The sequence below is a fragment of the Lepidochelys kempii genome, chromosome 8 (assembly GCF_965140285.1).
Source record: "Lepidochelys kempii isolate rLepKem1 chromosome 8, rLepKem1.hap1, whole genome shotgun sequence".
Classification (NCBI taxonomy): Eukaryota; Metazoa; Chordata; order Testudines; family Cheloniidae; genus Lepidochelys; species Lepidochelys kempii.
Window position 1 is genome coordinate 3,435,457 of NC_136387.1, and position 21,338 is coordinate 3,456,794.

A 21,338-nucleotide genomic window follows, 5' to 3' on the forward strand; every position below is an offset into this window, starting at 1 on the left:
TGAAGACAAGGGGGAAGGGATCATAATATCTTGCCTGTATATGCTACAGTACTAACCGCATTCCAACAGCTGCTCATGAGCTCATAGATGGCCTTGGAGGCCAGCTTGGGTTTATATAGCCGGAGTCCTGCATTGATTTCTTCCACCACCTCTGCGTTGGTCCGGCTTTCGTACGGGATTTTGCCTTCACTGAAGACCTCCCACATCAACACTCCTGAAACAAACAAATATGGAAATGATAGGAAAGGAGCAACAGTGACCTGTCTAAAACATCCCTCCCCAACAGCTGGTTTGAAGGGTCCTCAGCACTCCAATCAACCCCCCCGCAGCCCACCATTTTTATCGGCTTTAAATCCCCATCCCTGAAGAGACCAGGCTGTGGCCACCATTCTTCCAGCTCAGGAGCACTGGATCGGACTCCCCTCCAGATCACACCTACATCTCTCTCCCTCATCAGCCCGAAGATTCACTGAGACACAAGCCATTCCTCATTCCCCCGCCCGCCCCACCAGGAACCAAGCATGCTCTGTCTACAGGAGTTGAGTGAAGAAGAGCTAGGTTGAACTGCTCTACTTTGAGAGATTACTGTACCTGTCCCCTTCCATATGCTAGCAGATTATGGTGACAGGAAGGGGAGGACTATCTAGTGTTTAAGGCATCTCAAAGAAATGGAAGTCAGGATTATAAAGTACTATGAGATCTACTGATAGAGCTAGGTATTGTTACTGCAATTCTGCTCCCAGCTCAATCTTTGATTTATCACAGGACCTTAGGCAAGTCTCTTAGGGCCAGATCTGTAATGTTATTTGGATGCCTGATTCCCATTGTGCTCTGTAGGGTTGAGGCACCTAAATACATTTATCAATCTGGCCCTCAGTCTCTCTCTATCTCAATGTCTGCATCTGTAGCCATGTGCTGGAAGGTGAGACTCCAGGACTGCCTTCCCCACTTGGTCAGATGGAGCCTGGGCTTCTTCACTTTCAAGAAACTCTACAGAGTTCACTTGATCTCCCCGGCCTTGGAAATGAAGGTGTGTTAGCCAAAGGTGCACATAGGGTTTACAGGGGAAGGGGAGGTATATATTCCTCCTGAGAGGTGGAAGGGTAATGGAGAGCTCAGTCTTCATTGTGAGTTTAGTTTGTATGATGTTTTTGCTTTTGATGAATTGCATCAAGGAGAGGCACATCTACGGCGGTCATGACTGCAGTACCAGATGCCTCACAAGCATGATTCAGTTTGTATTTTGACAAACAAGCAGGAGCAAAACTATGAAATAAAATTTGAATGGGTCAAATTAGCCACCCGAGCCTTAGCTATGGGAACTGCTCACCAGAAGAGATGGCAAGTTGTCATTAACTGTGATGAATGCATGTGAAATTGCAATGGAATTTCTCAGGGATTATGGTGCATATTTTACCTCCTCATGAATACCAAAGGAATTCACTAGGACTGCTGTTCAGAATATCAGAGGGAGTCAGCAGAAAGGATGGTGGGGAAATGTACTGCCTCGTCTTGCTTGGAGAAAGAAACAAAGATAAACAAAGGCAGAGGAGGAGTGGGGTGGAAGAGAGACAAGCATAGGAAAATGACGACAAAATATGTTGCAGTCATGTAAGGAGACTTTATAAATACAATGAACAAAAGTTATTTTGATTCTTGTCAGGGTTTTTTCAGATGGTAACCTGATATGCCTTTTTGGCAGTACACGTGCACCTTGTCTTGGGCTGCCAAGGAAGTTATAAAGGGAGGGATTGATATAGCCAGACAGAAGGATACATCTGGAATAAATACGTCGCCTACAGCTTCATTTTTGCTCAACAAGGTCCAGTTCCCAGCACTGCTGATTCTTAAACAGGGAGAAGGGTGTCAGTATTTCAACCACAGCAGACCACGCTTTAGCAGAGGGGATGCTGGACCTGGCCTATGAGACTGGGTTTATTGCGGAATAACCTAAATATCTGAACTCCCCCAATGTGCAGGTTCCTAGAGTTGGGAAGCCAGTTCTCATGTCCAGTTCTTTTAGCCTGGTCACAGCAGGATGGTTTCAGTCCCAGCAGAGCAGATTAATGGTCTGTGGGTAATAGAGCAGAAAGACTCCCAGGGGCATGATGCCATGACATGACAGAGGAATCCTCTTATGCAAACCCTGCTGCAGGGGAGATAATAAGTCAGACGGACATTCAACAGTGGCGTCTGCAAATTTCACAGAGGAGAGCCGTGCAATGCAAACAAGCCCCACAAATGTGTCGTTCTATCTTTAGATAAAACTAAATCAACTTTCCCCAACTTGGCTCTACAAAATACTGCAAATAATGTCAAACTATGCAAAAGTTGGTGGGAGCTGTATGGCCCTTAAAGGGGCAGTTTTAGATGGAAAATCCTCTCCTAACTTATTGTCCATACTAATTTCTGAATGGTTGAGTAGAAGAACATAAACCAAACCTGTCCCTCAGAGCACATTTCTTCCAGTGTCACAGCTCCACAATAGCCAGGATGCTGTGGGATGTCACGGTCAGTTCTATAATCAATTGTTATTTGTTAGGATGTATTTAATGACAGATGACAGAATGCTCAGCGCTGTAGTGAACACGGAAGACATAGCCCCATCCCAGAAACCTCCGTCTTGGATTTTCAAAGCCGCCTAAGAGACTGAGGCATGCAACTCCCATTGACAGTCTAATAACCGTCCAATGGGGGTTCATAAGCAAAATTATTTCAAAATACGTAGCAGGACAAACTAAGGGAGAAGATTCTTGAGCACACAATAGTTTAAGGCCCACTCCTGCAACATTTAGTACTGGGCACAGTGCTTAGTATTGTGAGTAGCCTCACTGACTTCAAGCCACGCACAGTACACTGCATTGAGTCATTTTGCAGAGCCATGATTTGCATGCTGGCTGGGAATCTGCCAAACACTTTAGTGGCCAAGGAATGCCATGGAATAGCCTTGGTTAGAACTGAGGTCACTGCCGTTAGTACTTTGAAAAACTGTCTAGTGGCTTTCTTAGGGGTGAGGGTGCAGAAGGGAGAGTCAGGAACAAATTGAAGTCACAGAGCGATACAGCCGAGGGCCCAGGAAACCTGAGAGCACGTGAAGTGAGAAAAGAGCGTGAAGGGACAAGTAACATTTTAGAAGTACATAAAGCAAATGGTGCGAGCAGCGTAAATCTCAGGTGGTGGTGAGTTCTGAACAACACAACATTGTCCAAGGCTGATATAGCATAGGCTCCGCTCCTGTTCCCTGTCAGTGCACCTCCCTTCTGATCTTGGACACTACATCTGTAGCAAGCCCAGGCCTCCTGAACCAGAGACGCTACCTGGAGCTGCAGTACTGCAAAGGCCTTGGTGCAGCAGGTTGGATTTGCAGTACCCCACAAAGCCTAACTAGTTTATTGTTCTGTCTCCTTTGTCCTGAGAACAAAGGATTTAGTGCCCCTGCTGGCAGTCTTTATTCAGACAAAAGACCCATGCAACCCAGCAATTGTTCTGCCGGAATAAGGTCTTCCCTTCAGGATCAAGCTCCTGCTGATTATCTGATTTGCAAGTTACTGAGTCCCCCTGTTCTGATAGAGGGTTCTTACCGAATGACCAGACATCAGACTTGGTGCTGTAGTTGGAGTAGGAGAAAACCTCTGGGGCAGACCATTTGACCGGGAACTTGGTGCCTGTGGAGCTCGTGTACTGATCATCAAGGACATACCTGGGACAGACAAAGAGCAGAGCATGTTCAGTGACACGCTCTGTTGTCAAAGCTCAGGGGTCACACTGCGTAGGCCGCACACATGCCACATTACCTCGACATTCCAAAATCCGACACTTTGACGACTTGGGATTCTCCTACCAAACAATTCCGAGCTGCCTGCAAGAAAGGGAAAAATACAAGAAGATGTTTAGTACTTAAGGTTTATCGGCTGTGCTTCATTCCTTTGACCTCTTATAGACAGACGGTATTTAAAGAACTGCTTAATTGCCCCATAGAAATGTCTAGCTGAGCAAGGTGGAGAGTAAAAGTGACATCACATAGTGAGATGGGGTCAGACAATTTAAATGCTATAATTTCCAGTTCAGTTTATCCTCAGTGCTTCCCTGTTAAGAAAGTCCTACATGGGGAAGTCTGACCTGTAGTTTGCTCAGCTCTTGTATTTCTCCATCCATTAAAAATTCAGGCAACTACCCACTGACCCACACGCTGTCTAAGCTGGGGTTAGCCAAACAATCGATAACTACTCCCCCGTCCCTGGGAATCAGGAGCAATCTAAGCTGAGTAATCCAGTCCCTTTTCTCCAGCAACGAATACATTTCTCAAAAATAGCTTTTAAAACGCGACTGATGTGGCCTGATGTAACAGGAAACAGCCGCTGCCACATTTGAATCAAGCAATGGAATCATACATAGCAGAAATCCCTGGTTGGCCTCGGGACCACTGGTTAATGAAAAGGACTATTCCAGAGAAGGGGGGGTTAGTAACAGCGCACCCTGGAAGACAATAGAGCTTTGACTTCTTCACTGATCTGAGAAATGAACACTTTGTTCATCTCAGAGTCGCCAGCACCAGCAAACCGCGGGAGCTGGAGTCTGCAGTGAGGGGAAGAGACAGCACAGGAGAGGGTGGGACTTTGCACCCTGCCTCCTCCCCCAAATGCAGCTCTAGGCCTCCAGTGAAGGAGAGTAGACAGGGCCCCAGAGGAAGCTTCTTCCACTAATTCTTCTTCCCTCATTCCCTGCTATTTCATAGCCTCCTCTGGGCTCAGCACGCCCTCAAGCTCAGCCAAAAGCCACTGGGCCGATGCAAGGAACAAGTGGGGGGGAAATGCCTTGTCTAGGCTAATCCAGACTGCTCTGCGATGAGGGGAGACCGCAGATCCTCCTCCAACAGATACACTGTGAGGCTGAGGCAGCTGACATGAGGCAAGAATCCCAAGAAATTAACCAATCCTGGCTGGCTCGGAGAACAAGACAGTTTACGGGGGACATACCAGGTCTCTGTGAATGACAGAATCCTGCTCCAGATAAGCCATCCCTTCGCACACGTCTTGGCACATCCCCAAGAGGGTTTCCTTGGAAAAGCTGCCCCTCTGGTTTCTGAGGTAATCCGACAAACAGCCATGCTCCATGAACTCAAACACCAGACATATGGGGGCCTGTTCCATGCACACGCCATACAGCTGGACTAACTTGGGATGAGACAGCTTCCTGCCAGGAACAAAAGGAACGTGGGGGAGAGGAGAGTGAAGTGGGTTCGTAGGATCAGCAATCACTCACAGAAATTGTCATAAATATACGTCCCAAACACTGTACAGTAACAAACCTTGTTAGTGCCACTACAACCCTTCCTATGCTAAGCATAAGTAGCTCTTGCTGTGAGATGGACAAGTGTGAAAATAAAAGAGGGAATTTAGGGGTGGATTCTAACATCACACTAGTTCAGCACTGATGTATCAACATTGACTTCAACAGAGTTATTCTGGATTTACACCGATGTAAGTGAGATCAGAATCAGGCTATTGAAGAGTCAATGTATGTGACGGAAGTCTAGCGGTGCAAATCAAGGTGTCCCTGCCTCCACACTCAATATTCCTGCCCTTCCTTTTACATATGCACTTTACAATTACCTAATACATTTGTCTTTTCAATATGGTCGCTCTCACATTCAGCATGAGTACACAGGTCTACGGTCAGAAAAGTATTGCACAAGACTTGCTGACAAATTCTGTGCACCCAAAACACCCCCAGGAACAACTGGTCAAAAAAGGTGGTGTTTTTTCCATGAACACGTTCAAATAAAATGGATTTTGTTCCGGTTTTTGTCAAAAAAGCACAAAACAAAAATTTGAATTGCCAAAAATTGAAAAAAAAATTTTTTTCAACAAAAGCCAAAAAAATCTAAATGAAATTTCTTCTTGTGGCAGTTTTTGTCAAAAAGCCATTTCTGGTCCCAAACCCCACATCCCTGTTATGAAGAAACGGAGATCTAGCTTCATGTTTTGGGTATTGGTAGAAGTATAGACACATTCTCTCACACTAAAAATTCATCTGGGCAGTAACTGCTACAGCACACGCTTTTATACACATCTCGCTAATAAACAAACCAGCATCTAAGCACAGTTTAGATTGCATGATATTATTTTAATGTTTCAATAGGGTGCTCTGAACCATGGATGGGTTCATTTTTTCTGTCCTACTGAGCACGCCCAGAATATACCGGCTGAGAATATAGAGCAGCCCACTTACATCATGACTTGGGCCTCCTCAATAAAGTCCTCTTCTGACATTGCTCCTTCGCGAATGGTCTTTATAGCAACTTTAGTCTGCTCAAGCCAGTAGCCAAGATGGACCAGCCCAAACTGACCGCTGCCAATCTCCTGCACAAATGTTAGCTCCCAAGGATTTATGACCCATTTTCCTGTTAACAGTAAGGGAACAAAAGGAGTAAAGATCTACCAGTAACGTATGAGGAAGGATGGACTTGCAGGTAAGGCACTGAACTAGGATTCAGGTGATCTGCTTCTACCTGTGTAATGTTGGGCAAATCACTTAACCTCCCTGTACTCCAGTTTGCCATCTGAAAACTTGGGATAATAATTATTCCTTTTCCCCACCCTGTGTCTGTCTTGTCTATTTAGACTGTAAATTCTTCAGGGCAGGGACTATCTCTGCATATGAATATATGCAGCACCAAGCAAAACTGGGCCTTAATGTCAGTTGAAGCCTCTAGGAATTACAATGATTACGATAACGATAATATTACTGTGGGAAACAATGTACAACAACAATGGGCCTATCACACGGCCCTCAACTCTCATAGATGGCAGCATCTCAGGTTGCTTGGGAAGATGAATGGTCTTGCTTCAGCATTTACTTCCGTATTTAATATTGACTTAAACAGGATTGGAAGCTATTCAGTTTCTCCCAGGAGGCTCCTTTAATTGACAGTGTGCCTACTAATTCCCTGGGATCTTTCAAAGTCTGGTCATCTCTCCTGGAAATGTCTGAGTGTAAAGACTTGGAAACTGCCAGTTACTGCTGGGATGTCTCCATAAGGGGATTCAGGCTCACAGAGCCTACCTACGCTCCGGGGGATGAACATGCTATCTCAAGGCAAGATAAGTATAGGCAGGGGAATAACTCCTTACCATAGCTCAGTCCTGCAGTGATAGGGGCCTTTTCTCTCCAGGAACAAACAGCATACCGCAAACGAGTGACGAGACCTGGATCACGGAGGAAAATATGGGCCCTAGTTATTGCAGCTGACTAACATGGTGCAAAAAGTGCAAAGGTGACATACCGCCATAGCAACATCTGATCATTGGAAACTGGTAGAGAAATGAATGAAAGTCAATGCATACCAGCCCATGCAAAAGCTACCTTTGGAAGGTCAGAGGTAGGTGTTTTAGTATTTTGTACTGGATTAAAAGGTACTGGGGACACTTGTCATTGTGTCCTCAGTCAGGGTTGCTGAATCAGAGAATGTGTATGCGATGCTTTGCTAGAGCAGAGTGCAGAAGAGTTTGCACAGTCTCCTTCACTAAAGTCACTGGCAAAGTTTGGGACAGGTGTTAGGGAAATATTCTTAACAGCAAGAGCAACGATGAAATGGACAACCACAAAAGGTGCTTCAAGTGCTCCACTTTAGCTAGTCAAGAAGGGATTTGGAACAGTGATGGTCAGAAATGAGGTACTGTACATATAATGAGTAGTTCTGCAAAAAGCAGATTGAATGACCCAAATGGTGACCCAACCTGGTCTTTTATTTCTAACCCCAGTGTTTTCTAGAAATAACTTTTTATTCTTAGAGAAGCACGAATTGAGAAGTCCTGCTCTGAGGGCATTAGCGGTTGTCAATGCATTGCAGGGACTGCTAAATTCCACTTGGTGGCAGCCGAATCTCTGTTCGGGTCAAGGGTGGTGACTTCCTGTCTGCTCGAAGGAAGCAGTTTCCGATCTACATCAGCCAGAACCTTCGTTTTTGCCCAGTCACTAAACAGGAGCTACGGAAATTAGAAGTCTCCATTATCTGATGATTGATTTCTGCTGCAATATCATGTGATGCCTGATATTTAGAGGCCATCTCTCATGCACAAGGCATCTCTGTGAGCTTTATTCTGTCGAAGGGTGGATTCAGGCAGTACAGGGGCTGTGTACTGTTTGCCAGTGCAGCCACTATGAAATCTACAGTAGATCATACACTGCCTTAGACATCTGAACCCTGCTGCAGTTGAGAGGTAATGTTAGAAACTAGGTTGAGATTAACCCTTTACTGTCATCAGAAAGTGCCATGGGATCTTTAACCTCCAGCTAACCAGCGGCCAGAAGTGAGACAGAAATTTCATCTTAAGAGCAGAAGTCCTGAGAGCCTTCACTCTTCCCAACCAAAGTCACCCAGCACATGGGAAAACAGCACTCACCGGCTGCGTTGTGCTGGTGATAGTTGATGAGTTCGGGGATGGAGTCGAAGACGTGCTTTTCTGCCAAGTAATACCGCTTGGGGTTCTCATCAGTCTCCTTGATGTGATAATGCTTGATAACTGGGGTGCTGTCGTTGCTGAAAAAGAAGACATATTCTGTAAGAATAACAGGCAGCAACAAAACCCCAGGAGCAGGGGAGATGAAGGGAAGAGGCAAGAGCAGCCTTACACTGCCAAGATTTTCCTAATTGTTCTGTCCCTGAATTCCTGTAACATTTGGCAGCACCCAGGGGGGAAAAGGTCCATGGAATACAAAGTGACAACAGAGCTTTGCATCTACACAGCATGACATAAGCAATGTGTTGCTTGAACCACCTTTCTCTTCTTCCTGGAGTCAAGATTACAAATATCCATAGCAGAATCCAACAATTTGGAAAAGTATGTTTGTGACTCAGGATTCCCAGGGGTGTGCTTTAATGTATTAGAATGGTAAACGGTGTGTTCTGTTACTCCCTAGGATGGAGACCTGCTCTTTGATGGCAGGAAGAAGAGATTCACCTTTAAGGGCGAAATGCAAAGCTAAGATGAAACCTGAAGCTCACAAACAGGGTGTGGAGAAACTCTGCCTTTGGGTCTAACTAAGATGTCCCCCTGCACACAAAGGGAGGAACCTCCAGCTGCTGAATTAGTGGGTTAATTGTTAAGCCTTCCAATGGAGCAGACAGCCATTATACTGGAAGAGGAACAAGAGGGATGAGCTACAAAAATCAACAAAACCACCTGCTTGCTCATTGACCCTCTCACTTCCCCAGTGGCCTCACCTGTACAGACAGAGAGGTCTTCCTTGTGGTATTGGGGACACAACGTTGCCAACCTCAAAGCTGGAATTTTAGCTGGAATTTTAGGGTCCATACAGGGCAGTTACAGTGCAGCACCGCCATGTCCACACCGCCACCGGGGAACCTCAGCATGGAGCTTCACCCCTTGGGGACAGGACAGTCTGAAGCATGGGGCTGGCCCGAATGGGAAGCTCTGCCTCCGAGAGTCTGAGAGAGGAGAGCCCGACAGAGTGAGTGGCAGGGGGCTGGCTCCAGCATGGAGCCCTGCCTCTGGGAGCCTAGCAGCTGCTGCTGGTGTGCTCTGCATGCACACCCCTCTAATGTGCTTATGCTTATGCTTCTTATGCTTCACCGCCACACCACCACTGTCACCTGGACAAGGCTACAAGCTCCAGTAAAATCACCCAAATTTCAGCACAGGGAACAATTTGCAGCCCAAAAAATTGCCTGTCGCCGATTCCAGGTATTTTGTCGTGGAGGCCTTCAAAAACTAGCCCAGCTGGTGAAAAATCACCTTTTTTGGCAACACTGCTTTAAGGGCTGAGCTTCCCAGACAAAGAGCTCTTTTTCTTAGGCACAGCCAGTTGCACCTGGACAGAGACTAAGGTGCAAGCCCCTTAAGCACTGAGTGATTGCTGAACCACCACCTGGTTCCAGTAGCAAAGAGGAACTAAGAAGATACCCTGCGTGGAAGAATGCAGCAGCTAAAAGCCCTACGAGAGCTGAAACTCTCTGGAAATGTGGAAACCAACTCAAGAAGGCTGAAGGAGCACGGCACTCTACAGAACACCACAGCCATGAGCTCTCAGAGAATGGGCTGTTAGCATAATTATCTCTACTGCTGCTTTTTGAAACTAGGCTTTCTTCTTCATTACCAAAACCTTTTCTGATAGTGGCATGTTGTGTGTATTCTGTATAATCCCCTTGTAGGCCATGATCCTGTAAACACTTAGGGGGCTAGCTTCGCACATGTGTACTACCCCTGGGATCAATGAGACTATCCATATGCGTAAAGCGATGTGCGTACGTGTTTGCAAGAGCACAGCCATACTTGTGTTTTCACCAATGTATTTTGCTCTGTGTAGGGCAGTTTGCCACACCTCTATGCCCGGCAGGTGTTCATCCCTCTTTTTCAGAAGCGCTACGGTTCTCCCTGAGTTCTTCCTTTGGGAGCAGACGTGACTCTGGATGTTAAAGACTCCCACATAAGTTGCTGGCTGAAGCCACTTAATCAATGCAGAAACCTGCTGAGCTGAACTGTACCTTAAGGCCTTGGTGAAAACGGAGACCGTGTACATGCCAGGCTGCCTCGAATCTCTCACCATGAACGCACCTTCCTTACCCTGAGCCAAGAGCAGAAGGAAGAAGGGAGGTTAGAAGCCCGGTGCGAGTAGAAACAGGTTGGGGGTATGTCACTTTACTACATGTCCGTGCAGCACCCAGCACCGTGGGGCTCTGCCCTTGACTGGGACTCCAGGTGCTACTGTGATATAACTGATTAATAATAATAATAACCCCTTTGATCAATGAGGCCCTGAGACTTGGAGCATGTATCTGGCATGAGTTGCTCTGAACACTTCTCGCCCCTCCCTCTCACCATTCATGATGGGAAATGCTGGCCAAAAGTCGCCCACATGCAGAGCCACACGTTCTGGAGGAGCTCAAGCAGGTAACAGTCATGGAGATAAATATGCCCCAGATACAACCCACAGTGCAGTCATGCTGGTGTGAGAGACAGGAGAAATCAGCTCCCTGAGCAGCGCGTGGACACCTCCCGTAGGAGTTTATAGGAAATTTTCAAAACACAAACCCAGCTCACGCAGGTTTTTATTTCCACCGAAATGCCATTTTTTCAGAGCAACAAAACCTTGCTCTTTTGCTCTGCTGTTACTAGAACTGGTCAGAAAATGGGGTTTGATTTAATGGAGAAAATTCTGACAAACTATTTTTTCCTCTTTTCATTGAAATTTACTTGGGTGAAATATCAGAAACTGAAATTTTCTGGTGTTCAGCCAAAACATTTCAGTTTTGGGGCATTCAGAGTTTTGATCAAACAGCAAAAATTTCTGTGGAAAGCAGAAACTTTTCACAAAACGTTTTTGTTTAGTTGAAACCCCAGTTTTCCTTTCACTAACAGTTATGAAGGAAAATGTTTGACCAGTCCTCATTATTATGGAGCATCTGTTTGGGAAGGGAAGATGCTCACACAAAATCTGGGCAGAAGTAAGGAAGGTTTTTTGTTATTTTGATACATGTTTGGCCCTGTCCTTACACCACACTCTGGGTGAGAGCAGGCACAGAAATACCGGAGGAACTTAGGATTCAACTGTCTTATAGCTCGGGCAGCCCACAGGATCTTTTCCACCTTTGTCAATAATTAAATATTAGAGAGACAAGGTGGGTGAGGTAATATCTTTTATTGGACTAACTTCTGTTGGTGAGAGGGACAAGCTTTCAAGCCACACACAGAGCTCTTCTTTAGGTTGAACACTGTGTGGCTCGAAAGCGTGTCATTCTCAACAACAGAAGTTGGTCCAATAAAAGATATGACCTCACCCACCCTGACATTATCCTGGGACTGATACAGCTAAAGCTACACTGCATGCACTGATTAAACATTGTTCTTCATTTGACACCGTACTGTTTCCCTGGGAAATGCAGAGGGACGTTCTCTTTGTGATGCCAGTGGCGCTATTCTGGATATGTCTGTGGGCATTTTCTAGGAGGAGATATCACTTGACCTCTTTCTGCATGGGCTATGTGGAGTCATTGTGGTGTAGCAAAGCCACCTCCCTTCCCACCAACCATGGAAAACTTGGAATAACAAAAATCATATTTAGAATACAGAAAAGTGGGCAACTGTGCTCATGAGAATGAGCGGCCTGAGCTGTTTATTGACACTAGATTTAGGTTGCCAGCTGACTTTGGCAGGCACTTGCATGGACCCCACTGGGGATCTGCATAGGTGGAGGGGTTCACTCATGAGGACCCCTTTTTCCGGAGTAGGGCTGTAGAGCGGGCAGGAGCTATGTAAATGTCCCCTGTAGAGATTTGCCCTGGCACCTCAATCCTGACCTGCAGATCACTCCTTGCAATTCCAGTCCAGGGCGCTGTGTCAAGCGGAGACTGCCAGGCAAGCTCAATTATGGGTATATGGAGAGACCAACATTTTGTAGGGACTAACTCCAGACCAACAAACTCATCAACATTGGCAACCAGGAATCCAGGCCTCTGGAGGCAAAACAGAATTCCTTAACCCACTGGGAGTCACCTAACTTCCTTCCTCATATGCAATATCTTTAAGCAAATTGGAGTCGAAACAAACTTATTGCTTTCCAAATTCATTCAAAAAGTAACACCACTTTACCTCATCTTTGAGGAGTGCTTCTGCTTTGTTTCTGCTGATATTCTTATTATACCATCTGAAAGCAACAGAAAGACTCAGTCAGGAATTCCAGGCTATTTGGACCAATCATCATATATTGCCTTGTTTAGCTTGCATAAGCAAAGCCATTTTTAAAAAGTCAGTGACCAACTTGCAGCACAACAATGAAGAAAATATACCCCAGGACTGCCCATATTTGCTACGAATTAATATTCATGTCTTCAGATTGCCAGTTAACTCAAGGGATGTAATACATTTTGTAAAGGCTAATATCAAGTCTGTAAAGTAGGGCCAGTCAAGGGCCAGTCATGGAAAAGTATTTTTGATGGAAAAATATCTTTGAATTCTATGAAAACTTTCAAGAAAACGTTTACATCATTCATATTTTCCTGATGGTTTTCAATGAATCGGTTTGAACAATTAGTTTCCTTTTGATTTGAACCGAAACAAAAACGTGTGTTTTGGGTTTTGTGGGATTTTTCCCCTTCCCCACTGCCCACTCCCTTTTTTAGTTTCAAATCTTTTCATTGACAACAATCTAAAATGTAGAGAAAACCTTCCCCCAAAACAAAAATATTTGGTTTTGTGCAAAATTTGTCGATGGAAGAACATTCCCATTTTTAACCAGCCCTAGTTCTATTAGTAATAGGAAAGAGTTACTGACTTGAACTAACATCTTCACTGCACCAGAAGTATACAATGAGACTGTCCAAGAATAACATCAAGTTTAAGGTGAGAACGCTGCAGTTCCCTATTCATTTATGTGATGTTACAAGACAGGCTCACAGGACCTGATTCCACTGTCTTCTAACTAATATGATCATATACATCTGTTCTGTGGGGCTGTCAAACGTTACCCAAAGAAGTGTCATAATGACTACGCAACGTGCAAGACAGTGGGACTTCAGGCTCACTGAGTCAGCAGCAGCTGTAATATTTAATGCTACCTAGTTCTTACTCAGTACTTCTCATCACTCGATCTCAAAGCACCTTGCAAAGGAGGTTAGTGTCGATGCCACTAGAGCTGTCAAGACCCATGAAACAAGTTCAGGCTACTTACTCGTATATTTGCAGGTTGTCTGGTGATTTTTCCACCAGGTAACTGCTTGGTACATATCCTTCGTGCCTGTTAAAAGGAGATTAGGTTGTCAGTATATCAGAAAGCCAGGAGCTTCTTTGTACATGTACTGTCAGCTCTGAAAACTTTAGTATGTAGGAAACCTCACTCCCTGCTCTGTATTTGCTTGTTGTTTTGAATGGATGCTAGCCAAAAATTAATCTAGACAAAAAATAATTTGTAAGGAGCTGATGTAGCATATTCCCTCCACCCCAGCTGAAAAGGAGGATTTGTGAATGAAAGGGGTGTACCTATGGCACAGTTAGAACTGCTTGGGAAATCTTCCAACAAAACAGTGGTTTGTTGGAAAACGCCGTTCGTTGTAATAGAAACTGTTTACAGGAAAGGGACAGCTTTTCCAAATATCCCATTTTAAAAACAATTTGAAAGAAGCTTCAAAACATTCCATGTCAACGTTGTACCAAAGAGAAAAAGGTCTGGTTTGGGGTTGGAATGACTTTTCATTGCAAAATGTAACTTAACTGACAGTAAAAAAAATGAAATGTTTTGACATCATCAAAACCAAACTATTCAACTGGCCCAGTCTGATTTTTTTTTTTTTTTTTTTGGTTCATGAAAATTGTTGAGATTTTGACTTTTCATCCTGATTTGGGATGGGAAAAAGTTTCAAAATCTCACAAATTCCATGAGACAGGACACCTGTTTCCCATCCAGCTGTAGGGACCGTGCTTTCCCTGTGCTCCACCCAGGGCAATGCAGTTACACATTGCTCTGTGCTCAGGGCTATGTGCTAGTTCTTACTTACGCATAGACCCTTCATTTAGGTGGAATTACTCATTTTCGGCAAGGGTTACGGGACCAGGCTGCTTGGGAGCTGCAGTGTTAATATGATTAATTCAGCTAGTTAAAACCTGTTCTGTGCTGTTTCTGTTCTGCTCAATCTGGAGAATATTATCCTGAAAACACTGGAGCTAAGTGGCTTCTGCTTCCTGTTTGGGCTTTGTTCTCGGCAGGCTTTGCAAAATTTTGTTTTCCAAAGCTGTAAGGCTGTGTTGCCAGCTGGGGGTTGATATGAAAACGGATGTGTTTTAATTAGAAGACCAGATTCCATACACATAAGCAGTCCTAAAGCTACCTTTTCCATTAGTTGTTCCACTGAAGTCAATGGGACCCCTCCTCAAGGACGGTGCTACTCAAGGTGAGTAAGGGTACCAGAATCTGGCCCTCAACAATTTTTTATTAAGTGTGTTTTGTAATGGACACACACAGCAGATTTACAGATGACTTAGGCGCTGCTAGGACAAAGGTACCTACCCATTCTTATCCTGAACCATCCACCAATGATCCTCAGAGTTGTCAATAATGTAGTACTCCTCACCGCGCTGTAAGGTCAACTCCTGGGGATTCTGAGCCTTGTAGTCATATATGGCCATTACTAAAGCATCCTTGGGGTCTAGCAACAGCCTCTGCAAAAAAGAAAAACAATAACCAGGCTCAGAATTTATATCCACAAAAATACAGGGCAAGTAGCCACTAACTGCTAAGTAGGTGAAATGTACCCTCTATAGTGGATCCCATATCCTCGATGCTGGAAAATTTACATGGAAAATGATTGGGTCTCTATGGCCCTGGTGGGGGATGCTGGGATCACTGAGAAATTCCCAGCCCTTTTGAACAACAGCAAGCCCAGCTGCCTGGTGAAGGAGCAACATGAGGACTGGTTATCAGTGCTGCTGGGCTCGCCCACCTTTGACTTGGAATAAGCTTGAAGTGTTTCAGTGTGGTGGCGTTTAGCACAGCAGAGGTCCTGCTTCTCTCGCAACAAAGTAAAATATTGCAAAGCTGCTGCCCATTTGTCAAACCAAACTGCATCTTAATGAGCAAACTTAGCTCCTTACATGGCGCTGCTCATACACAGTTTGAGAAAGACAAAGGTGAAAATCCAAGAGGAGCGTGGAATCCAGGAAGAATCACGGGCGTGCTAATCTCTTTGCAGAGAATAGTGCACTGCAAGCAATGAGCCCTAAATGGGGCATTTTCCCCAGGGCAAGTTAATCAGACAAGGCACTGCTGAGGCTTCTCCTGCCTCGCTGCACTCACCCAGTTATCTTCAGGAGTGGGAGGAAGAGGCTTCTTGGAGGCTAAAATGAAATGAAGTAAATTAATTTGGAACCAATCTAGACAAAACCAGAGAAGAATATCAGGGAGCCATGTAAGTGGCGTCGAAATGGCTGTGAGGTATAGAGAAGAATATAATTTAAGAATAACAAGGCTTGGCTCCTTATTGCTGTTGGAATAAGAAGCAAAAAACGACCCTCACACTTGCATAGCATCTTTCAACGAGAAGAACTAGACCTGAAGGTGTTGTATGGGGGTTGCCCAGGCACCAGTGGAAAGCAGCTGTTAGTAGAATGCAACGTTTGTTTCCCCCTAGCAGCACTATACAGCCAATTCAGAAGAGGAAGTGGAGAATAACTTTCTCAGCTGAAACCACAGGGCAAATGGAGGTAGAACAAAATAGAAATATAATTTTGCCATGACACAGGAGCAAACTCCCTTCTCTTGTGTGAATTGTCCTGGGTCATTTACTGATCACAAGTGGTCAGCAAGTTGGTTTTACACCTCATTCAAAGGATAGCACCTAACACCCCGGTGAGGTAACTGGGTCAGTTTTAATTCAGAGGAAAGAATACCATTTAAAAAGGACGATAGGAAGACGAGGATAAGGTACATCCTGGGAAGGTGGCACCATTTCTCTTCCCTGGAAATGTAGCACAATGTTCTTCAGTGCTTTTTACAAGGTGGGATGAATCTTACTGTTGCTTGGCACAGACAAATCGAAGACTGAGAATATCCGTAATGAATCCCGTACCGTTCTTGGTGGGGTCATATTCCATACATCCGGCTGCCAGCTTCTCTGTCTGGGCACAGCATCTCCATCTCCCATCTATCCAAAAATTTGGATGATACTTCGGCACCAAATTGTTGTTGTTCCTGGTTTCTGAAAGAAGTCAGGAAATGTTCTGTTTTAAAAAGGATTTATACGACAAACTGAGGTCTGTGGCACTGACATGAGCTCTGTTAAAGATCAGTGGAAGTGAGTGAAAATCATCTGAATTTCAAGGAAAATTGTTTTCCCTCAGTCAAAGAGCATGAACGCTGATGACAGCCCTCTTTTTGTGAGTATCTTCAGCCAGATGTGTTTAAATGTTCTACTTTCTCATGTAAGGAGTGTATTCTCCCATCAGTGGATACAAAAAACCCTGATTAACATTAATGGAAATTATGCAATTGCACAGGGAAGACTAGAATCTTGGCAAAGTGTTTCTCTTTAAATTTTCAACAACAAAGGCAAAAAAAAAAGCACTCATAAAAAAAATAGAAAACCTGACATAGCATTTAGCAAAGACGCTTATAAGAGACCACAACTGTACCACATGTATAGGATACAGTCAGTTACTACTGTTGGCTCAGTTACAGTGTTAGCTGTATGGCTCAAAATTGGCATTTAACATTTAGCATTCACATGCTTAAATACCCATCTGACTGTCCTCATGAGGGATTAAAGCTCCCATGTTTGAAATTAGTGCTCTCTGGGTAAAAAAACCTTTTACTATTAAAAAAAGATCTGCAGGCCTGATTCACCCGAGCCTGTTAAATTGCTCCGTGAAGATGAAGTTATGAAATGTTTAACTAAAGGAAGTGCTAAAGCGGAGCACTAACCATAGCAGCCTTTAGCAAAGTAAATGGTTGCAGAGTAAATGCAGCAACAATGAACTTCATAGCAAGGCTAAATGTCTCCCCGATAAATGGAACACTCCCCTCACATTACAACAGCCAGTGTTATAAACCAGGAAAAGGTAAAGGGGAGGACTTGTGCAATCCGTGTTACTACACAAGACCTCCCTTATCTCAAGCACTATGGTCCTTTCTGTTTGCAGTGCTCACTGCACTTTCACTGCATAATCAACACAGTGATCCCAACAAATATAATCCAAGAGGAGAGGGAAATAAAAGCCATCCACAAATAAACCTCCCAATAACGACTTCTTTAGGAAGATTGTTATCCAAACAAAGAGTCTTAACTGTGGTTGAAAGATTTTCTACACACCAAAAACTCTCTTTATATATACCAAAAAAAAATTAATCAAGTAAAATACCCTCTCTCCCCCAGCATCAGAAGAATCAAGGTTAGGACAATGTATTAACTAACTAATGTTGCCAGTGAAATCCAACCAAAACCTCCCCATGGACCAACTTTTCCAAGGGCTGCTGAAACTATGCCCCTAAAATTTGCCAACGTGCTGTATAACCACCTGCACGAGTGCCATTCTGCATGTGCAAATATAAGGCATTTGACTCCCTCTGAGCTGTAATTTTTTTCTAGTCTATGGCTACTGAGAAAGCGGGGTTGCAATAGGTGACTTTGGAGATTCGATTAGATTGCGCACAGGACTAAGGTTACCTTCTTTCAGAGTAAACACCCATCTTTGCCGGCTCTCTCGATCGGGTGCAAACACATACAGCAGGTAGTTGTCATGAAGAATCTGGAGAGGGGACCAGAGAAGCAAGCCAGTGATTAGAAACAGCTCCTACTGTCTTTCATATCCAGGGGAACTCAAAGCACCTTACAGACCACAGACCAATGAGTTACATACCAATAGTGCAGTGACTATGTAGGCAAATGTGACAGCCAACGTGTTCTCAGAAATGGCTCATAACCCCCAGAGAATCTAGCACCTTGGTTTGGTTATTTAAAATTGATAGGGAATATTGTCCAGGAAAGAATTCAGCTCAGATATTCTTTGGGGTCAAGTTCTCTGCTGTGGAGGAAACACTAGTGAAATTAGTGTAGCTCCAGCCACTTCCACCAGCAGACAATTTGGCCCTACATTTTCTATTTTCAACTTCCACTATTACTAACATTTGTATGGAAGCAGCATCCTTGTTTCTTAGCAGTGTGTCTGTTCGTGCAGTTTGTCTTCACCTGAAATCCTAGAGCCAAATTCTGCTCTCACCTGTGCCAGTGTATATTCTGAGCAACTCCATTGATTTCAATGGGTCTACTCAGGACTTACTCCAGTGTAATTAGGCAGAATTTGGCTCTAGGATTTTAGATGGGAAATAAGCTGCAGAAGCAAGTGAACTACTAGGAAACAAAGATGCTGTTTTCATAAAGTTGTCCCTACTTCTGAAAAAATGTGAGAAGAGAATGCAGAGCATTCATGACATTTAAGGAAATAAGGTAACATTTTCCAAAGCAGCCAAAGGATTTAGGCTGATAGCCTCTAAATAGAGACTTCTGTGAGACGTCAGCTGGTCCTTAAACAGTATCCCCAGTCGTATGGGAGGAATGGTGAGAGTTTATGACTGTTATTTTAAAGAATCAATCCCTCCGCTCATCCCTTTGTCCTGATGCTTTTTAGCACATACGTGCATACATACCCAAGTGCTGTGCAGCCTTGGAAACCCTGAATTATTCCCTTTATATTGATAAATTATAACTTTCGAAGAAAAAACAGAAAAACAGGCATATCTCCTGCTCCCTCTGAACTACTCTTCCATTGATGGTGCTGATCTGTCTTGTACAGTTGCTTGTATAAGTTGCTTTTTCAAACCTGCAGCAAACTTCTGAAGCGTGCAAAAAAACCCCTATCTTTCTGTACGATACAGGCTGTATTGCACTGTGCAGCCTCATGTACCAAGCCACACGAAGATATAGACCCATTGGTGGTTGGGTGGCAGATCTACAGCAGGATACAGCTGCCTTTTTTTTTAATGTGCTCTTACAGAACTATACAGAACTGTCTCCGGGGCAAAATTCAGACCTGCAATTAGCAGGTGCAACTTCCATGTGTCATTCACATCACCTGTGAAGTTTGTCAGATATCTCAAAAGGAGTTCACCTGTTTTCTCTGCAGAGCGAACCCAGCTTTCTACTCCAGCTTTATTTTATTTGTTAAGCAATATGGCAACCTATAAGAATTCAGATGAAAGAAACATATTGAAGGGTTTGTTTCTTTTTAAATATTGGTGTTTCCAGGAAACAAGGGTTTAATCCTTGGCCATGCTCCAGTGACACAAAGAAACTGGAAGCTGGTGGATATCCCCAGCCAAACCTTTCCTCAGCCTGTGGCAGCTCCCAGCTGGCTCAGAGCTGGTTAGCTGTTGTTAAGCGCGTCAGGTAAAGGGCCGCACACCAGCAGCCATTTGCAGTGCACAGCACCAACTTCTCTTGGTCCCAGAAAATATCTGAACAAGATTATATCTTTCTGAGGACCTGGCACTTTATCTGATAACTGTCTAAGTAAAGACAGCTCATATGTAGAGCACTCCTATAACAGCCATCCCTCAACAGTTCTCAGCCCAGCGTGGAAAGGGGCTTAGCATTCCAGTGGGGCCTTGATTTGTGGGTGTTTGACGTACACTCATCTCCCGATGATTTCAGTCGGAGCTGCAGGGACTCAGCCCCTGTGAAGATAAAGCCCACAGTCTCTAAGCTTGGGCACCTATAAAATGAAGCCACTATTAGAAACGTGAGTTGTGTAACTTCTTGACGGTCGCAAAGGGAGTCTGTGGCACAGCTGGATCTCCCGACCCCAGTCCTGTGCTGGAAATTAATTGCTCCCCCTTATTGTACCCCTATGAGCTGGTGTACTCCACAGCTCAAAATAGGGGAATTTCACCCATTGTGAACAGAGCCCTCTATACAATTATTAGTCAATAAGGCATATGATAAATGTGCAGTCTTAGTGTTTAGATTAATGTGCTAGAAATTGATCTATAATCTACATTAGGAATACAATATTGTCAACCCCAAATGTTCAAAATAATGAGTCAGGCCCCAAAATCATGAGCTTTTATGTAATAAGAAATGTTGGGTTCTTTTTCTTTTCTTTCTGTAGGATTGTGCTGGGGCGGGGGGGTGGTCACATTTTCAAGCTTTTCTCTGCAACTGTGAGGCCTAGAAATGTACTTAATAAATGAATTAGATGAGATTTTCCTGTATTCACTTGCCTCCAGAAGCTGTGGCCTTAAGAAAAGGCCACATATTGTGAGATTTGTGATAAAATTGCGAGAGTTGGCAACTCAGGTAACAGAGACAAATGGGAATTCTAAATGTAATGGCCACCTAACACTATGGAATTTCTCGTTTGATGGCAAGGTAAATATATCACGTTTGCATTTATTCTTTGTAGACTAGAGAATATGTTTTCTCCATTCTCTTCCCTAGCACTGTCTCCTCTTGGTCCTTCTACAATCTTACCACCGTTACCGAAAAGCCTTCTCCGTTAGTGCTCCTCCCATCTGGAACAGCCTTCCTGCATGTCTCCTATTCATCAAGGGCCTGATCTAAAACCCACTGACAGTGGGGCGGTAATTCACTATTAGTGAGGGTGATTAAACACTGAAACAAACCACCAGGAGACATGGATTCCCCCTTCCACACCCCCAACACTTGTAGTCTTCAAATCAAGATTGGATGTTTTTCTGGAAGATGCTTTAGTCGAACACAAGTGATTAGGCTCAATACAGGAATAACTGGATTAAATCCTGTGGCCTGTGTTATACAAGAGGTCAGATTAGATGATCTAATGGTCCCTTCTTGCCATAAAATCTATGAATTTGTG

General features: G+C 44.2%; 1 protein-coding gene across 1 annotated transcript in view; it reads right to left on the reverse strand.

Moving 5' to 3' along the window:
• The window catches only part of ITK (IL2 inducible T cell kinase), a 45,541-nt gene that overhangs the window by 3,141 nt on the left and 21,062 nt on the right, over window positions 1–21,338 (reverse strand). Inside the window, exons 3-16 of the mRNA XM_073355224.2 lie at window positions 18,173–18,254; window positions 16,580–16,708; window positions 15,808–15,848; window positions 15,022–15,173; window positions 13,690–13,755; window positions 12,612–12,666; window positions 10,508–10,587; window positions 8,406–8,542; window positions 7,134–7,208; window positions 6,232–6,403; window positions 4,977–5,193; window positions 3,795–3,859; window positions 3,582–3,700; window positions 57–214 (exon numbers count right to left, since the gene is read on the reverse strand). Of these exons, the coding sequence (XP_073211325.1) occupies window positions 57–214; window positions 3,582–3,700; window positions 3,795–3,859; window positions 4,977–5,193; window positions 6,232–6,403; window positions 7,134–7,208; window positions 8,406–8,542; window positions 10,508–10,587; window positions 12,612–12,666; window positions 13,690–13,755; window positions 15,022–15,173; window positions 15,808–15,848; window positions 16,580–16,708; window positions 18,173–18,254 (1,548 nt within the window). The remainder of the gene's footprint in view (window positions 1–56; window positions 215–3,581; window positions 3,701–3,794; window positions 3,860–4,976; window positions 5,194–6,231; window positions 6,404–7,133; window positions 7,209–8,405; window positions 8,543–10,507; window positions 10,588–12,611; window positions 12,667–13,689; window positions 13,756–15,021; window positions 15,174–15,807; window positions 15,849–16,579; window positions 16,709–18,172; window positions 18,255–21,338) is intronic.